This window comes from Budorcas taxicolor, chromosome 24, assembly GCF_023091745.1.
Source record: "Budorcas taxicolor isolate Tak-1 chromosome 24, Takin1.1, whole genome shotgun sequence".
Taxonomy (NCBI): domain Eukaryota; kingdom Metazoa; phylum Chordata; class Mammalia; order Artiodactyla; family Bovidae; genus Budorcas; species Budorcas taxicolor.
In genome coordinates this window covers 39608142-39628415 of record NC_068933.1, presented here as the reverse complement: position 1 = coordinate 39628415, position 20274 = coordinate 39608142, and the positions used below count along the sequence as shown (strand labels likewise).

At 54.9% G+C, this 20274-nt stretch overlaps 1 protein-coding gene across 1 annotated transcript in view; it reads left to right on the top strand.

Annotated features, from left to right (window-relative positions):
* The window catches only part of RARB (retinoic acid receptor beta), a 183383-nt gene that overhangs the window by 141250 nt on the left and 21859 nt on the right, over positions 1 to 20274 (top strand). The window contains exons 4-5 of the mRNA XM_052661557.1: positions 13966 to 14126; positions 19914 to 20090. Coding sequence (XP_052517517.1) covers positions 13966 to 14126; positions 19914 to 20090 — 338 coding nt within the window. The remainder of the gene's footprint in view (positions 1 to 13965; positions 14127 to 19913; positions 20091 to 20274) is intronic.

The following is a 20274-nucleotide window of genomic DNA, read 5'->3' as shown; positions in this document are numbered from 1 at the left end:
TTACTGTAGCTTTGTAGTACTGTCTGAGGTCAGGCAGGTTGATTCTTCCAGCTTCACTCTTCTTTCTCAAGATTGCTTTGGCTATTTGGGGTCTTTTCTATTTCCATACAAATCTTGATGGAGAGTGTTGTTTCATATTTGACAGCCTGTAATGTGCTGTGAGGAATGTATTGGACAGAGAGCAGGATACAGGCTTCTCTGAAACAGCCTGCTGGGAAATTTCTTCTTGTTATTTGAAGACCCCACCCCACCCCAGCATCAGATACTACCTTAAACAAAGACTTCATGTGAAAACAAATCTAAAGGGAAGTACCAGCGCTTCTGCTCAGCCCTGTCACTGTGGATACATGGTCCTTATTTTAAGACTCTGGATTCCTGACTCTCAAACTCCCTGCAGTTTTACCGAGTCAGAAAAACCCACTTAGCAGCCTTTCAGACGGATGAGGGCAGGTTGAGCTTGGCAGAGCTAACTTCTGCTTATATAGCAAGGCATGTCCTGCCCGTGAAACTGGCTCCTGGAAGTGGACACTGAACTGTCCTTTCCTAAACTGGAGCTTTTAACAGATGAGGTGCGTTGATCATGCAGTGGGTGAGTTTACTCCTGATTTAAAGGCAGATGGCCAGGCACAGTGTCTTTAATGTCCACTTTTTAGCATCCCATTTTTTATTATAATTTTCTTTACTTGTTTATTTTGGCCATGCTGGGTCTTCACTGCCGTGTGGGTTTTTCCCTCGTTGCAGCAAGCGGGGACTGCTCTCTCTTTGGAGTACTCAGGCTTCTCAGCGCAGCGGCTTCTCTTGTTGGAAAGCACCCGACCCAAGAGCGTGGGCTTCGAAAGTTGTGGGCATGAACTCAGTAGGTGTCGCGCGTGGACTTAGTTGTTCCGCCACATGTGGAGTCTTCCCCGACCAGAGAGTGAACCTCAGCCGCTGCGCCAGCAGGGCGGTCCTAGCATCCAATTTAATAGCATCAGTAAAATCCTCCGTCTCAGCCCTGATGATGCTGGATGGCGCTCAGGGGAAGCAACGCCTCCAGTGGACAGGGCTTCGGGAGCCACCCTGGCCAGAGAGGCCCTTGCTGCCAGAGGCGAGGGCAGAGGAGGGCCCCAGTGGCGCCCCCGAGAGGCCGCCTGTGCTCCTGGCCGAGTGCTGTCTTTCATGCGTCAGGCAGGAGGGTTTGTCTCCAGAGTTAAATGTAGGGTATTTGCTATAGTTCATCCAAGACTCTTCTCTAGAGGAAAGGGTTTGTCCCTTCCAGCAGAGCCAGTAAGCTCCAATCTCCTGCTGCGCAAGGGTGCCCGCCGCACTGGGCCCACCGGAGAGACAGGCGGCCGCACCTCGCTGCCCGCCTGCCCGCCCAGACACGGCAGGGAAGGGCTTGGGGGTGTGAGGTGGGAGGAGCACGGCTCCCTTAAGAGGTCAGCGCTGCATGACTGAAAGCAGCCAGGGAGAGGGAAGTGTGTTTACAATCGCTTGGAGTTTTATTAGGAGAACGTACCACTTTAACAGAAGTATTTGGACCTTCTGTTATTCTGCTATTGGAGGATTTTTCTATAAGTCCTTGGGATAATTTGAAGAAGCTAAGCGAGGCTGGTAGATCCCAGTTAAACTCTCCGAATGCTATGTCCAGACTATTCTCCCTCCCCACCAAGACCTGCATATTTAATATTCTCCAAAAATTCTAAGTATGCTGTGAGCGCGGTCACCGTGAGCGCTGGCCGTTCCTAAGCTTTGCCCTTGTGCAGGCCCTGCAACGCCCTCAGATGCTGCCCTGTGGCTCACTGGAACGGCCCCTGGAGGTTGCTGTTTTGACCTCCGTTTCGAAACCCCCAAAGCAAGGTCCAAGCACAGGGCTGTATTCATTTTGTTGTTGTTGCAAAGTGTGGCTGCGCGGGGTCTTCATTGCTGGGCGGGCTTTCTCCAGCTGGCGGTGAGCGGGGGCTCCTCCCTAGTTGCGAAGTGAACGTCTCATTGCGGCGCCTTCTCTGGTTGCGGAGCAAAGGCTCTAGAGAGCGGGCCCCCGTGATTGCGCTGCACACGCAGGTGTAGTTGCCCGAGGCGCGTGGGATCTTCCCTGCACAGGGATCGAACCCATGTCTCCTGAATTGACACATAGGTTCCTGGTGGTTCAGCCGATAAAGAATCCACTTGCCAAGGCAGGAGATGAAAGAGAGGCAGGTTCAATCACTGGGTCGGGGAGATCCCGTGGAGAAGGAAATGGCAACCCACTCCAGCCTTCTTTGCCTGGAAAATCCCATGGGCAGAGGAACCTGGTGGGCTACAGTCCCTGGGATTGCGAAGAGTCGGACTTGATTAAGCACATGCCAGGCCTGAGCTCTTACCACAGAGCACCAGGGAAGCCGCCAGGGCTGTACTCATTTAACAGACACTCTCAGGCGTCCTGTCCTCAGACTGGTCCAAAGGGCACGTGTCGTGTTCGTGGCAGACAATGTAGCCGCAAGCCTCATCCTCTAACCTCCTTTCTCTGTGTATTTGTTCCAGTTTCTACGCGTGCCTCCGTGGCGACTGCAATATTGGGAGAAAGGCGCAGTCCCCACCGCCCAGGGGGTCCTGACCCTGGGGCTGTGTGTCCCCCTCACCCCAGCCCCGCCCAAGGCCACACTGGGACCTGCTCTGTTAATTGCTTGAGAAAGAATCCCAAATCCTGAAGTCATGGGGAAGTATTTCCGAGTATTTCCTGTTAGTTACAATCCACCTGCCTTCAAGTCCATGGCTGGTTCATCTACATAATTAGTTCAGCAAATGGTTTTTAAACTAAGATGAAACTGTTTTTGTGGTTTTCTTTCAAGTATGGCGGCCTGTTAGTTACAGACCCTCCCCTGCTCATGGCCAAGACAGCTGTCATCACTGGCTGAGGCCCGCTATTTGTGCATTTAGTTAAGGAGGTGAAGAGTCAGGATGAAGGGACTCCAGACTTTAGTATTCAAACAAGAATAAACAGACCATTATGCCTCCTTCACTAGACAGAATCTAGAGGATTTTAATGGACAGAAACACTGTTGATTGTATTTTCCTTTCCTGTTTTATTTTTGATGTGAAAGAATTTCTAGCGAAGTGTTGTTTCATCTTCTCCTGAGTCCAAGTGAAATCTCTTCCCTTTCGCGTGTTTCCTGGATTACGTTTTTATTGTGTGCCTAGGAATCAATATTCCAGATACATGCACAAGTGCACACATTGAAATGAACACGACTTCATTTATTTTCATGATTAGACATTCAAATAAAAGTGCTTGGGTGTCTGTTTTCATATTCATAGGTCGAGATCCGTACATCAGAGGTATTTGTATAAGTGACATTTTTATTACATTCATTTCATTTGCAATATGATAGTGGATCATAAATATGTTACTTTTATGCCACCAAATCTGATTTGTGGCACTTAGGCCCTCACAAGGAGAATACTTGATATTTTATGGAGCGCCTTTCGTCCAAGAAGCGTTTTGCCACACAGGGCCAGGCTCTGCCTGGCATGTAAATCACGTTCGCAACCCTCTGCACGTCCGCTGGTCTATCAGCCGCACTGTTGGGGCCGAGGATGGCCGTGACTCCCCTGTGCGTGAGGGTGAGACCTTGAATTTGGGGAACAAGCAGGCTCATGTGGGCTCTGTGTGCCGCCGTTGGGTCCTGACAGCCGACAGCCCGTGTCCACCCCATGCTCACCCTTCACCATGGACCGCAGCGGGCATCGAGCCCTGTAGACTCACAGACAGGTAAATGCCAGCCCTCGCCTTCCAGAGGCTCACAGCCTGGGCGGGGGCGCCGTGCAGGAGACCTCCTGTCCCCCCACGGGATGGAGGCACTGAAGCAGAGGCGACGATAGGGGCCCCCCACCCCCAGCTCTCTGACGGCTGCACCACGCCTGGTCCCTGGCGCATCACAGCTGATGCACGTGCCAGCCAGTTGCAGCGGGAGTAAAAGAAGAGACCGAACGTCACACGCCGCAAGCTCCCTGCAGGCCTGAGCCCCCCCCCAGACCTGGAGAGCAGAGACTCATGGGCCTCCCCGACCAGCCCGGCCTGCCCTCCTCTCGTCCTCCCCTTTCTCCAGCATCAGTGCTGATCCGGGACCTCCTCCCCAACAGCTCCCTGTGCATGCGTGCACACACACACACACCCACACCCACTCCCCCCATACACACACACACACACCTCACTGCCCCCCATACACACACACACACACACCCCGCTGCCCCCCATACACACACATGCACAGACACACACCCCACTCCCCCCATACACACACACACACCCCACTCCCCCCATACACACACACACACCCCACTCCCCCCATGCACACACACACACACCCCGCTGCCCCCCATACACACACACGCACAGACACCCCACTCCCCCCATACACACACGCACACACAGACACACACCCCACTCCCCCCATACACACACACACACCCCACTCCCCCCATACACACACGCACACACAGACACACACCCCACTCCCCCCATACACACACACACACCCCACTCCCCCCATACACACACACACCACTCCCCCCCCATACACACACATGCACAGACACACACTCCAACTCCCCCCATACACACACACACCACTCCCCCCATACACACACACACGCACAGACACACACCCCACTCCCCCCATACACACACACACACACCCCTCACTCCCCCCATACACACACACACAGACACACACCCCACTCCCCCCATACACACACACACATACCCCACTCCCCCCATACACACACACACCACTCCCCCATACACACACACACACCCCCACTCCCCCCATACACACACACACAGACACACACCCCACTCCCCCCATACACACACATGTACAGACACACACCCCACTCCCCCCATATACACATACACACACCCCTCACTCCCCCCATACACACACCCCACTCCCCCCATACACACACACACATACCCCACTCCCCCCATACACACACACACCACTCCCCCATACACACACACACACCCCCACTCCCCCCATACACACACACACAGACACACACCCCACTCCCCCCATACACACACATGTACAGACACACACCCCACTCCCCCCATATACACATACACACACCCCTCACTCCCCCCATACACACACCCCACTCCCCCCATACACACTCACACACACCACACTCCCCCCATACACACACACACACCCCCCACTCCCCCCATACACACACACACCCCACTCCCCCATACACACACACACGCACCCCACTCCCCCCATACACACACACAGACACACACCCCACTCCCCCCATACACACATACACGCACCCCACTCCCCCCATACACACAGACACACACCCCACTCCCCCTATACACACATACATGCACCCCACTCCCCCCATACACACACACAGACACACACCCCACTCCCCCATACACACACACCCCACTCCCCCCATACACACACACACACGCCACTCCCCCCATACACACACACACATACACACCAGTCCCCCCATACACACACACACACACACCACTCCCCCCCCACAGACACACACACATACACACACACCACTCCCTCCCATACACACATACACGCATACACACACACCCCACTCCCCCCCATACACACACACACCCTACCCCCTGCCACACACACACACACACACACACACACATATACCACTCTCCCCCATACACACACACACATACACCACTCCCCCCCATACACACACACACATGCACACAGACCCACACACATGCACACACACCCACTCCCCCCTAAACACACACACCCACATACCCCCAGTAACACTCAGTGGTCCTGCAGCCTCCTTCATGACACTCACCATATCGTAGCATCACGTATGAGTGTGACACACACAGCTGAGGGCCCTGGAGCCAGGATTTCTGAATTCCAAACTCCCTGTAGGTCAGTTATCGGAAGGGGCAGGTTATTTACATTTCTGTGCCTTGGTTTTCTCATCTGCAAAATGGGTGTGATGGTGCTACTTCCCTGTCAGGTGGCCATGGGAACCGAGTGATCTAATATGAGTAGAGGGCTTCAGCAAGTGCCCCATAGCTCCTGTGGGCGTTGTACTAACATCCCAGCCTTATAGTAACTCTAGCTCGAGTGACGGGACGTGCAATAACAGTGACGCCAGCAGTCCTCTGTCGCTATCACTTATCAGATGACCGTGCGTTTCCCACCACGAGTGAGTGCCGTAGGAGCAGGAGGCTTTGTGTGCTTCCCACCTCATTGCCCCCAGCAGATGGCACAGGGTGGGTACTCGCATAGTATTTGGCGAATGAATGAATGGATGGACAAAGCAATGGTCCACCTGCTCACGTGGTGCCGCTACCCGCCGGCTTCTTCAAAAGCCTGACTGCCACTTGCAGCCACCGACCCACGATGCTGCCCACAGGCTCAGGGTGCTCAGGTTCACCCTTGGCCACACAGAAGGGCTCCCATCCTTCTTCCTGTGTGAGTAGGGGACCCGCCCTTCCCGCCCAGTGACCACAGAGGAGAGAGGCTGTGAGGGAGGCCGGCCACTCCAGGAGGGGATGTGGTCACATCCCAGCCCTGCAGCACCTCACACCTTACCAGTGCCTTGTGCGGAGAGAGCTTCTGCTCCAGCCCGGCCACCGCGGACATGAGCCCAAGGGGGGATGGAGCCAGCGCCCCCGGCTCTGCACCACCTCGTCCCCGCTGCTGGTGGTTTTGGCAGCCATCCACACGCCTGGCCCAGACACCACCTCTGCGTTCCACAGTATTTCAGAACCATTGAGCAGAGCGAGCGGCTGGAGCCAGTGTTTAGAAAACCCGTCCATCACCGTAGGAGCCTCTCCGTAAGCGGGGCATTGTCACCAGGGCGGGGGTGCTGCGTGGTGCAGCTGCAGAGGAGTCTGCGGTAGTCCCAGGAGTCCTCTGGCAATGGAGATATGGGGGAGGGGGGGACTTTGCTTGGGGAGGGCACGAGCCATCTGGACGGGAATAGAGGTCAGGTTGTGGTCCCTTGGCCACCAGACAGCCACTGAGAGCGCCCAGGCCTGGACCCCGAGCAGAGCAGGCGGAGCTCTGGCCTCGGAATGAGCAACGCCGCCTCCCTGCCTGGCTCACGGGTACCCCTTCCCACCTCACCTCTGTGTCCTGGCGGGGAGCGGGCGCGCAGAGCTGGCCCCTCCCCCCAGGGGACCCTCCAGCGCCGTGACTGCTCCTCGGAGCTTCACGTTCCGGGGGCCGCGGGTGGAGAGGCGGTGGATGGTGCTTGCACCTCGGGGCTGTGGGCAGTGCCCGTGGCCCCTCTTTACTTCTCCGTATGTTCCGCTCACATCCTGATGACTTGCATACAGGGTGACCCGGGGCCTCCAGTTTTTAGATTGTAGACATGGAATCAGAATGCCCACCACCCCAGTTCGCTGTGGAATTTACTGAGTCCCTTGAGGCAGGGTCTGGCCCTCGCTAAGCCGTCAGTGAGCAATGTTGCTACCATGGCTAAGTCGGGCGGTCCAGGTGCCATCGTGGCCAGAGCAGGCCCGAGTGCTGGGTGACTGAGCCCACCCACGGGCTTTGGGCCTTTGTTGTTGGCTCTTGTTGTTTAAAGATATAAGTCACGTAATACTCATCATTTTGAAGCAGCGGTCCCCAGCCTTTTTAGCACCAGGGACCGGTTTTGTGGAAGACGATTTTTTCCTGGACCAGAGCGGGGTGGGATGATTTTGGGATTCAAGCACGTTATGTTTATTGTGCACTTTATTATATTATTATTACATCAGCTCCACCTCAGATCATCAGACATTGGATCCTGGAGGTTGGGGACCCCTGCTTTAAAGTATACAGTCCAGGGATCTGTAACACTTCACATGGTTGCACAGCCATTCAGTTCAGTCGCTTAGGCGTGTCTGACTCTGTGACCCCAGGAACCGCAGCACGCCAGGCCTCGCTGTCCATCTTCAATTCCCAGAGCTTACTCAAACTCATGTCCATTGAGTCAGTGATGCCATCCACCCATCTCATCCTCTGTCATCCCCTTCTCCTCCCGCCTTCAATCTTTCCAGCATCAGGGTCTTTTCCAGTGAGTCAGTTCTTCACATCAGGTGGCCAAAGGATTGGAGTTTCAGCTTCAGCATCAGTCCTTCCAATGAATATTCAGGACTGATTTCCTTTAGAATGGACTGGTTGGATCTCCTTGCAGTCCAAGGGACTCTCAAGAGTCTTCTCCAACACCACAGTTCAAAAGCATCAATTCTTCAGCACTCAGCTTTCTTTATAGTCCAATTCTCACATCTATACATGATTACCAGAAAAACAATAGCCTTGACTAGACAGACCTTTGTTGGCAAAGTAATGTCTCTGCTTTTTAATATGCTGTCTAGGTTGGTCATCGGAGAAGGCAATGGCACCCCACTCCAGTACTCTTGCCTGGAAAATCCCATGGATGGAGGAGCCTGGTAGGCTGCAGTCCATGGGGTCTCGAAGAGGTGGACACGACTGAGCAACTTCCCTTTCACTTTTCACTTTCATGCATTGGAGAAGGAAATGGCAACCCACTCTAGTGTTCTTGCCTGGAGAATCCCAGGGACGGGGGAGCCTGGTGGGCTGCCGTCTATGGGGTCGCACAGAGTCGGACACGACTGAAGTGACTTAGCAGCAGCAGCAGCAGCAGCAGCAGGTCAGTCATAGCTTTTCTTCCAAGGAGCAAGTGTCCTTCAATTTCATGGCTGCAGGTTTACCATCTGCAGTGATTTTGGAGCCAAAAAAAAAAAAAAAAATAGTCTCTCACTGTTTCCATTTTTTCCCCATTTATTTGCCATGAAGTGATGGGACCAGATGCCATGATCTTAGTTTTCTGAATGTTGAGTTTTAACCCAGTTTTTTCACTCTCCTCTTTCACTTTCATCAAGAGGCTCTTTAGTTCTTCTTCACTTTCTACCATAAAGGTGGTGTCATCTGCGATCTGAGGTTATTGATATTTCTCCCAGCAATCTTGATTCCAGCTTGTGCTTCATCCAGTCCTGCATTTTGCATGATGTACTCTGCATACAAGTTAAATAAGCAGGGTGACAATATGCAGCCTTGACGTACTCCTTTTCCTATTTGGAACCAGTCATTGTTCCATGTCTAGTTCTAGCTGTTGCTTCTTGGCCTGCATACAGACTTCTCAGGAGGCAGGTCAGATGGTCTGGTATTCCCATCTCTTGAAGAACTTTCCACAGTCTGTTGTGATCCACACAGTCAAAGGCTTTGGCATAGTCAATAAAGCAAATATAGATGTTTTTCTGGAACTCTTGCTTTTTCGATGATCCAGTGGGTGTTGGCAATTTGATCTCTGGTTCCTCTACCTTTCCTAAATCCAGCTTAAACATCTGGAAGTTCACAGTTCATGTACTGTTGAAGCCTGGCTTGGGGAATTTTAGGCATTACTCGGCGAGCGTGTGAGTTGAGTGCAATTGTGCATAGTTTGAACATTCTTTGGCATGCAGAGCCATTACCACTGTTTAATTCTGGAGTATCTTCATCTCCCCAGAAGAAACCCTGGGCCCACCTGCAGTCACTTCCCATTCCCCCCACCCTCACCCCACCCTTTGGCAACCACCAACTGGCTTTGTATGGATTAGTTTACTCCAAATATCCCATAGCATTAGAACCACAGGAATAGAAAAGAAGGCTTGCTTCTTCCACTAAGCATCGTGTTGCCAACATTCATCCATGTTGTCACGTGTCTGAATCCTGTGATTTTTGTGCCTATTAAGATTCCACTGTTTACAGACCGGTTTTGTTTATCCTTTCATTAATGGATGGCCAGGTGGGTGATTTCCACTTCTGGGCTGTTAGGAATCATGCTGCTGTGAATGTTTGGCTGTAGGTTTGCACAGACGTGTATTTTCTGTTTTCTGGCATGTCCACCAAGCAATAGAGTTGCTGGATGTGTTTTTTTGAGGACCTACCAAACTGTTTTTCTCATGCCAAACTGTTCTGTCAGAAGACCATCTTGCTTAGGTAGGACTTTCATGTTAGCTGAAGGACAGAGTTCTCAGCAGGGCCAGGAGGGGGCGGGGGGCACGTGCCAACAACCTGCCCGCAGAGCCCAGTGTTCACGTAGGACCTCAGGCCACGGCCCCCCAAACCCAGGTGACCACTTGGCTCCCATGTCGACTCTTTTCTCTGCATTCTCCCTAATTTATTGAAGTATAGTTAATTTATAATGTGGTGTTAATTTCTGTTGTACAGCGAGGTGATTTGGGTGTACATATATCTATACGCTTTCTTTTCCATATACTTTATCGTAGGATGTTGAATAGAGTTCCCTGTGCTATACAGTACGACCTTGTGTTTATCCATCCTATATATTGTAGTTTGCATCTACTGACCCCAAACTCCTGATCCTTCCCTCTCCCACCTCCTTTCCCCCGTGGCAACCACAGATCTGTTTCTATGTCTGTGGGTCCATTTCTGCTGCACAGATAAGGTCACTTGTGTCATATGTTAGATTCCACATGTAAGTGATATCACCTGGTGTTTGTCTTTCTCTGCCTGACTTCCTTCACTTAGTATGATAATCTCTTGGTCCATCCGCCTCTCTACAAATGACCCCATTCGTTCCTTTTTATGGCTGAGCAGTAATCCACTTTATGTATGTTCCACACCTTTATCCATTCATCTGTTGTTAGTCATTCAGGTTGCTTCCATGTCTTGAAAAGGGAAAGTGAAAGTCGCTCAGTCATGTCCACCTCTTTGTGACCCCATGGACTGTACAGTCCATGGCATTCTCCAGGCCAGAATACTGGAGTGGGTAGCCTTTCCCTTCTCCAGGGGATCTTTCCAACCCAGGGATCAAAACCAGGTCTCCCACATTGCAGGCAGATTCTTCACCAGCTGAGCCACGAGGGAAGCCCATGTCTTGGCTATGATAAATAGTGCTGCTCTGAACGTAGGGCTTCCCAGGTGTCTCAGTGGTAAAGAACCCCCTGCCGATGCAGGAGATGTGGGTTTGATCCTGGGTAGGAAGAAGGAAACGGCAGCCCATTCCAGTATTCTTGCTTGGGAAATCCCATGGACAGACGAGCCTGGCAGGCTACAAGCCCATGGGGTCCCAAAAGAGTTGAACACAACTTAGGAATTAGAATAAACAAGAGCGAACATAGGAGTACATTCGTCTTTCTGAAGCCGAGTTTTCTTCAGCTGTATGCCCAGGAGTGGGATTGCTGGATCATTGGCAATTCTATTTTTATTTTTTTGAAGAACTTCCATGCTGTTTTTCATCGTGGCTACACCAGTCTGTATTCCCACCAACAGTGTAGCGGGGTTCCCTTTTCTCCACACCCTCTCCCGCATTTGTGATTTGTAGACTTTTAGACAATGGGCATTCTAACCGGTGTGAGGGGCACCTCACTGTAGTTTTCTCTAATTCGCGATGTTGAGCACTTTTTCATTGTTCCTGTTGGCCATTTGTATTTCTTCTTTGAAGAAATGTCTATTTAGGTCTTCTACCCATTTTTTGATTGGATTGTCCTTGTTACTGAGTTATATGAGATGCTTGTATATTCTAGAAATTAAGCCCTTGTCGGTCAGTCATATCATTTGCAAATATTTTCTCCCAGTCCATAGACTGTCTTTTCATTTTGTTTATGGTTTCCTTTGCTGTATAAAAGCTTGTAAATTTGATTAGATCCCATTTATTTTTGCTTTTATTTCCATTGCTTTTGGAGACTGACCTAAGGAAACACAGGTGTGATTTATGTCAGAGAATGTTTTGTTATGTTCTCTTCTGGCTTTATGGTGTCCTGTCTTACATTTAAGCCTTTAAGCCGTGTTGAGTTTCTTTCTGTGTGTGGTGTGAGGGTATGTTCTGACTTCACTGATTCACATGCGGCTGTCTAAACTTTTCCAGCATGAGTTGCAAAAGAGATTGTCTTCTCCCCATTGTATATTCTTGCCTTCTTTGTTGAAGAGTCAAGTGGTGTTTAGGTGAGTGTGTTCACTTCTGTGCTGGCCATCCTGTTCTGATGGTCTGGATCTCTTCCTGTGCCAATGCCATGCCATTTTGATTGCTCTAGCTTCGTAGTGCTGTCTGCAGTCTGGGAGGGCTGTGCCTCCTGCTTTCTTCTTTTTCCTCAGGGTTGCTCTGGCAATTCTGGGTCTTCCATGGTTCCATATGAACTTTAGGATTATTTGTTCTTATTCTGTGAAAAATATCCTGGGTGACTTGATGGGGATCACATTAAGTCTCTGGATTACTGTGGGTAGTATAGCCATTTTAACAATATTAATTCTTCTGATCCAGGAGCATGGGATATCTTCCATTTCTTTGAGTCATCTTCCGTTTCCTTTATTAATGTTTTATAGTTCTTAGCACCTAAGTCTTTTGCCAACTTGGTCAGGTTTATTCCTAAGGGTTTGTTTTTTGTTGTTGTTTTTTTTTTTTTGATGCAATTTTAAAACGAATTGGCTTTTCACTTTTGCACTCTCCCTGCTTTAAACCATGCTCTCCTCCCCTGTGTCTGCAACCTGTGGGAGTGGCCTGGGCACAGTCTGCCTTCCTGTGAGGCTTAGATACCCCAACTGTCTTTACTTACTTGTCCTAGACCTGGAAACATTCTGAGCCAAAGAACAGTGACATTTCAGAGTCCTGGAAAAGAAACTCGCCTGGAGGAGTTTTTTCAAATGTGTTTGTTAGGAACAAGCAAGTAGAGAGGAAGGGACTCGCTAGCTTCGTAGTCATGGGCACATACCTTAATCTCACTGAGGCTGTGTTTCCTCATCTGTAAAATGGGTTTAAAATTGCCTACCTGGCAAGGGGATCGAGTGGCATACTGTGGACACGGCTCCCAGTAGGATCTGAAGGCACTCACAAGTACTCCCCCGACTGCAGGCATGAGGTGCTCTTACAGAGCTGTTTTCAGCACCACCGCACTGCCTTTTCCGTCTCCCCGCCGCCCCCCCCCCATTTCTTTCCTTCCACCTTCTCTCCTCCCCCTATGCTGGTGCCATGCTTTCACTCTGCCCTCAGCTCCCAGACGGCTTTGGGGTCCTCACAGTGTAGACCCCGACCTGGGGAGCTGCTGGCTGTCAGATCGCCTGGGGGCTTTCAAGGAGGGCCAGGCTGAATCCTCTCAGGAAGGATCAGATTATGCCTTGGGTCGTTTGCAGCACAGACTCCCAGGTCAGGGCGGCAGGAGCTCCAGCAGGTGGTGTCCAGCCTGGCACCCCTGGGTCCCTCGGCAGCACGGGGGGGAGTTGCATGGTCTAGTTTCCGCTGTCTGCCTCCCTGGGTCCCAGTTTTCTTCCCCAGGAGACCCTCGCCAGAGCTCTGAGTGGCCCTCGGCTCTGAGCCGTCAGAGAGGCTGTGCTCACGCCCAGAGCAGAGGCCAAGGCTGTGCTGCCTGAGGCCCGCTGCCAGACAACGCGTGGGGACAAGGGCTTCAGGGCAGGAAAGGGATGAAAGAACGGACAGCTTCCCAGGCCGACGGCTCCTGACACGTGGATTATTACTTTTTAAAACTTCACAGAAAAGACTGTGATTAACACAGAACGTTAACGAAGCAGAAATACATGAAGGGACAAAAACCCCATATCCCATCCTCTTGAAAATGAGTCTCTTCAAAACTGCCCGTTAAGAAAACTGAAAAGCAAAAAAAGTGAACCGAAAGGCCTAGCTACGAATCCCTAGCTCCATTCCGGGATGTGTGTCCCAGGCAAGAGGGGTTTTCTTGGCACGCCCCTCGGGCCACCCCCTTCGGAACTGGGGGGAACGTGCCCGGAAAGTCTTCGAGGAACCAGTGCACACGGGAGGTTCCCTCCAAACAAACAGGCCCTCCCTCTGGGTGAGCTGAGCTCTCCTCAGGAGCCGGCGCGCCGCTGTCCGCCGGCCGCCGCCTGTTTACCGGGGACGCTGTGCTGTGCCGACCGCCTTCCCCGGCCCCGCACCGGGCAGCACGCGGCGGCACAGCCCGGCCTCTGGTGACCCTGCTCCGTCTGTCTGCTCTCTCGTCCGCAGCGGTCAGGAATGACAGAAACAAGAAGAAGAAGGAGCCTTCGAAGCAGGAGTGCACGGAGAGCTACGAGATGACGGCAGAGCTGGACGACCTCACCGAGAAGATCCGCAAGGCTCACCAAGAAACCTTCCCCTCGCTCTGCCAGCTGGGCAAGTACACCACGGTGAGAGGCCCCGCCCACCCCGCGCCGCCACGCACGCACGCACAGACGCACGCACGCACGCACAGACGCACGCATATGCTCATATACGCATGCGCCCGTGCCCTGCTGCGCAGGCGCACTAGCATGGACTAGCAGACACGTGCGCCCGCTGGCCGACCCTGGGCTGGAGGGACCCGGCTTGGTAAGGGGGTCTCTTCACCACCCGGTCCAGTCTAGGGGTTTCAGCTGTGGTTGCGTCGAGTGGGCCCTTCCTCCCTCGCAGTCACAACACACAGGTGGGACCCTAGGTGGGACCCGTGCACAGCTCCGGGACCAGGGGATGGAGACGAGGCTCCTGCTCACGGGGACCTTCCCCCGGGGGGAGTGGTCGAGGGGAGCCAGGGAGGAGTCGGGGGTCTCAGCAGATGGTGGTGCGAAGCGCAGGGCTCTCCAACTGGGAGAGCCCGCCCAGGGGAGCAAGGCTTCCGAAGGACGAGGGTAGAGGGGCCCTGGGAAAGCAAAGGGGGGCTGCCCTGAGGGGCCCTCCGCCGCCCTTCCCGGACCCCGGGCATTGGCCTCGCTGGGCCAGAAACAAGAGAAAGGGGAGGCGGGGTGACGGGGCAGGGGGCCTGTGTTGGCTGGTCTGGCTCTGCCGGGGGAGATGGCTTCAGGTATTTGGATGTTTTCAAACTGATGTTTACACGTGTTGTGTTCTCTGACGTGTAAATGTATTTCTAGTGAGTAGAAGGTAATAAGCCCTCAAAAATGAGTGAGTGTAATTCGAAAGTCGTTCTGGGCTCTTAAGTTCACGTTGCCCACCTAAGATGTGGGTTCTTTTGTAAAAACTCCAAATGTTGCAGAGTTTTGCTGGTTCAGTGACTGATGGCACTAGAAACAGAATTGGGTGAAAGGTTATAGAGATAAGAGGCCATAATGGAGCCAGAAAAAGAGGGAGTGAGGCGCCCGCAGGCTGTGTGGTCAGTGGCACCAGCTTCTGAAGAGCTGGCCCTGGACTTGGACACAGGTCCCCTGGCGGACCTGCCAACGGAGGAGGAACCGAGAGCCTGCTTCCCCCTTGGCCAGCTCACAGAGCACCTGGTGGCCCTTCAAGTGCAGGTTCTAATTCAGCAGGTGTGGCTCCCAGGTGCCGCTGGTCTGCAGACCACACTCCTGAGTAGCAAAGGCCACAGATGTGCTTCGAGTAGCGAGACCCAGCATGACATTCTGGGCCCGGCGCCCCATGCCCTGGTGTCAGGGAGAAGAGATGCTAGCCCGTCAGTGAAGGCGCTGACCTGGCCTGGCCTACTACTGACCTAGTAAACAAGTCCCCTTGAGCTCAGGGTACCATCCCGCCCAGAACACAGGCAGGACAGGCAGCGTTGGGAGCTTTGAGGACAGCCCGGGAGGGGAAGCGGGGCCAGAGGCCTGGGTGATGCTCTGAATCAGGAACCAGGTGCCAGGTGTGTATGGTCTAAATCCCGCTTAACCACTTGGCAGTGGTGCGACCTTGTGCTCGTTTCTTGGCTTCCCTCAGCCTCGCTTTTGGGTTTCAGTCCGTAAGCAGTGGAGAGAAGTCCGTAGTTTGTGATTAGGGGTCTTTATTACTGTTACTATCATCGTTGTTACAGCTGATACTCAGCATTTACTCTGTGCCAAGGGCCATACCAAGTCTCTTGCCTTATGGATTCTTTGGTTCCTTCCAAGGCCTCCTTGACGCCGGCACAAGGGCCCCGTGTCTCAGAGGAGTAAGTCTTACCCCAGGTCCCATAGATACCAAGCGGCCTTAGACACGGGCAGTCTGAAGGCAGCTCTTTTAACCCCAGACAGTACCCTGCATGTCAGGAGGGTGGGTGACCAGGCAGGATGGAGGCAGGAGCCCCTGGGCGTTTCTGTAGGAGGAGGGGCTGTTATCCTTAAATCAGACCTTTCGCTCCAGAAGACGAACAGTCACAGCAGGGAGAGCTTCCTGGAGGTGGAAGCTTCTGAGCCAGGTCCAGCAGTGAGAGAGTTGAGGGGTCACTTGCTGTGCAGTCGGGGCCCCAGCCCTCTTCTGCTGGCAGGGCTGTCTTAGGGTGGCCGTGTCCATCTTGCAGCCCCTGACTCACCTGATCATCAGGTAAAGTGGCGGCACTCGGGTCTGGAGGGCAAGGCAAACAAGTGTGGATGGCACTTGCCCCTCTAGAGCACGTGGCCGGGACCAGACCTCCCCGCAGGACGGTCCCGTGTGTGGTTGGCATACCAGGACTCGGGTGGGCCTCTCTGAGCCCTTCCCCACCTCCCTCCTCCTGGGGAGCCTCTCCTTTGGGATTCTTTTTGGGCTTGAGGTCTGATCCAGCCCGCCCCCCGTCAGAGTGGCTCACGCAGCAGGCCCACCACCCGCCTCAAGGCTTTGTGCGGCTGCGGGGTGAGTGTGGTACACACGGAGGGTTGGAGGGGAGGTGATGGACACTCCTGGGAGCAACCTCCGCCCGATGGCAGAGAATGACCAGCTCCCTGAGCTCCCCAGCAGGGTGGAGCCCCCTCCCACCGCCCTCTCCCTGCCCCATGCTGCCCGGAATTTCCGCTCAAAGGAGCAGCTTGTGTTCGATTCCTAGTCTCAGGGTCTGCTCTCAGCCCTGGACAGGGGCTTCCCCGAGGGCCTCCAGCACCCCTTTTTGTGCCTCTTTGGATCTCGCAGGGAGTGCGGCTGTTAAGTCCCATCTCCAGGGGGTGCCCCTAACCTCGGGGTGGCCTGATCCCGTGCGGAAGCCACCCCAGAGCACCGGGTCTAGTTCCGTTTTTACTGTAAGTGGCTTCCAGTCTTCTTGGGACGTGCACGCAGGAGTAAATAAAGAACAGCAGGCACGATGCATCCCTTGCAGCCTCTTGGTTCTGAGATGAGGTCTTTCTATAAGAACTTTCCTACTGGCAACAGCTCCCACTGCGAGGGGACTTCGTGCACCTTCACCAAGCTGGCACCCCCATCAGATGCCTGTGGCAGAAGTGGGTGGAGAGGAGTTAAAAAGGCAGCTAGCTGCCCATCTCCAGATCCCTGAAAGAGTGGCTCCTTCTCTTCCCTAACTCAGGAAGATTTGGGACCCTAGTCAGGGCCCAGGAGGCTATGGAAGGGAAGCGCAGGAACCTGGCCCCCACTCTCCACGCCGAGGCCTGGGCAGGTGCTGCCTTCCTTGGGGAGACGTCTGACCCCTCCCCAGAAACGAAGCGAAGAGGAAGTCCTTATGGCGGCAGAGCGGCGGATGACCCACCCTCCAAAGAGGAAACAGCCCAGCACCAGGGCATTTGCTTTGCTTCCTTATGGAGCATCGCCGTGGCATCCAGGTCTTAGGGCCTCTGAGGCCCAGGTTCAAGCCTTGTCCGGGTTGCTTGGGGGCTCCGTGACCTTGGAGCGAGGACTGCCTTGTGGGGCTGCCAAGGAGGTTAAAGGAGGGACACGTATGTGACTTTGCAGTACAGAGACCAGGTGGGCAGGGCTCCCCCTCCGGACCTGCGTGGCCTCACCCGGGCCTGACTCCGCCTGACAGAGGTGATCTCCAGGAGGTGCGGGTCGGCCTGGGCCCACTCTCTGCTGTTCCTGGCTTTTCCCACCTCGCAGGCCCCAGGGGTGCAGGCTGCCCTCCCAGGCCTCGGGGGAGTGGGGAGGGGAGCGCCGTGGCTCCGTGAGGCGCCCTCGGAGAAGGAGCGCGGGTCGCAGATCAGCCTGGATCTCCGGGAGGAGTGGTGGACACACTCCATCTGGCAGCTGGTGCCCCGAGCCCATGCCCTGCCCTCCAGCAGGGCCCCTGATCGCTGAGACCACCAGGCCAGGCAGAGGGGTGCCTCCAGGCTCCTGTCCCAGCCCAGGCATCTTAGAAGGGGGTCTGGGAGCACCCCTGAAACATCGCCTTCAGGGAGATCCTGCCCCCTCTCCCTTGCTTCTCACCAGCCATCTTGGGGGGCCCTCCCCCGCCTCCCGGAGTGGCGGGGCTGGCAGAAGCACCCAGGTCTGAGGACCACACAGCATGTGCGTTGGGGTCTCTGTGCCCCATCCTCCTGTGGACGGACGTGCTGGCTGCCCTTCACGGAGTCTCTGGACCGCAGGGAGCTGCAGCATGTCATGCCCTCACCATGGGGAGGCCCGGTATCTTCCAGTCTCCGGGGTTTCCAGCCAGGAGACAGGCTCCTGGAGACAAAGTCCAGGCTCTGCCGGGCCCTGAGAGGCAGGCCCGGGGCTGCAGAGCACGGCTCACTTGACTGGGCCTTAGCTCTGCAGGTAGGTGGCGATCCGCCCGCCAGGGGAGAGCTCCTGAGAGTTAGAGGGAATTCCTTCTCCAGCGCTGAGAAGGGGCCTGGCTCCAGGGAAGCCCAGAGGAGGGCCCGCCCTCGTGTCACCTTCCCATGGCCAGACAGAGCACGGAGCGCACCGAGGGACAGGTGCGGAGGCCTCCCACTGCCCGGGTGCGCCGTGTCCCCAGGTCCACGGGGACAGGGGGCGGTGAGTGGGACCACAGCCTCTGCCTGCATCAGGCCTCTGAGCATCCCTCACGCACGGCTCCCTTGCAGCTCCGAACCAACCTTCACAAGCAGAGCCCCGGGTATAGACTCGGTGAGCTGAGGGGCCAGCACTCTGGGTTGGCGGTGTGTCCCAGGGCGTCCAGGGCCCCAGCCCCAGCCTCGACCTTGCCTCTCCCTGCCTGCCAGATCCTACCCGCCCCCCCCCCCCACCCCCACTACCCAGGCCAGCCTCATGCTCACGTCCACATCGACATCGGGAAGCACCTCACTCAGCGATGCACTCACTCCCAGATGTTTGAGCACCCCTGCTGAGTGCCGGGCCCGTGTGGCCCCTGGGGACAGGGCGGTGTGTCGGGGTTGAGGGCTGGGAGCGCAGGCCCAGAATGCAGGCGGCCCCTGCGGGGGTTGTCTCGGAATGGCTGGGGGAGCCCAGCTCTGCCCAGACTGGGGGTCGAGGGGTGCACCCCAGAGCAGGGCAGGCCAACAGGAGGGGCGGCCTGGGCAGAGAGCCTGAGGCCAGGCCCCGCTGGGCATCTTCCCCGGGACAGAGGGATCTGGGAGAGGCAAGTCAGCTGGACAGCCTTGCAGGCCGCGGGGAGAACTTAGCCTTCTAGCCTGAGTGAGATGGGACATCTTTGAGCAACACTGACTCGCTGTGACTTAGGCTTTAAAAGGATACCCACATTCCTTTGGTTAAAGAATGTGCTGTGAGGAGGCCAGGGCGGGGCGAGGAAGGTCCAGGCAGGAGGTGATGGGGGCCGTGGGGCGGGACCCCCTTCTCCAGGTCCTGACACCTCTCTGCGAGGGGAATGTGAAGCTCTCACCCCTAGTCCATCTTAACCCATAACTTGGCATCAGTTAGACGTCTTCCTGTTGCAGGTGATAGAAACTAAATGCAAATCGACTTTAAACAATAAAACCCTGGTGTGGTCCCGTGAGGCTGGATGCGGCAGCTCGGTGTCCCCAGGAAGGGCCCTCTGCCTATGGTTGTCCTGGGCTGAGTGGAGCCGTTGGTTCATCAGATTACAGAGTGGTGACACCGCTGCCTCCCATCCCTTCCTTCATTGGCTGGAGTATTTGCTGAAGAGAGCTTCTCCACTACTCGGTTATCCACTGGTCTGGGGGATGAGACTCTGATCATTTAAAAAAGATGAATCTAAGCTAAAAAGTCAACTACCAACAACCCCCCTGCCCCCAGCCCCAAGGCTCCTTGGTGAAGAGTGAATCGTCCGCATGTTCAGAAGGAGCCGGGTTTAGTCCCTTGCCTTCCGCCAGCTTCCCACAGCTAGCCCTGACCGAGTTTTCGCTCCCCCCTAGAATTCCAGCGCTGACCATCGAGTCCGGCTGGACCTGGGCCTCTGGGACAAATTCAGTGAACTGGCCACCAAGTGCATTATTAAGATCGTGGAGTTTGCCAAACGCCTGCCAGGTTTCACCGGCCTGACCATCGCAGACCAGATCACCCTGCTGAAGGCCGCCTGCCTCGACATCCTGGTACGTGGGCTCTGCACCCGCCGTCGGGGTGAGTGGGGAGGAGGGGCCAGGGTGCCCAGGGGACCACCGGGAGCTCTGGGTTTGCTGCCTGACAGCCACAGGCTCCCCCAGAGCTGGGCAGCACCACCTACTCCCCCTGGGGTGGGGGCCCCTCTGGGTGGCCTGGGAAAGGGCCTGCAACCCC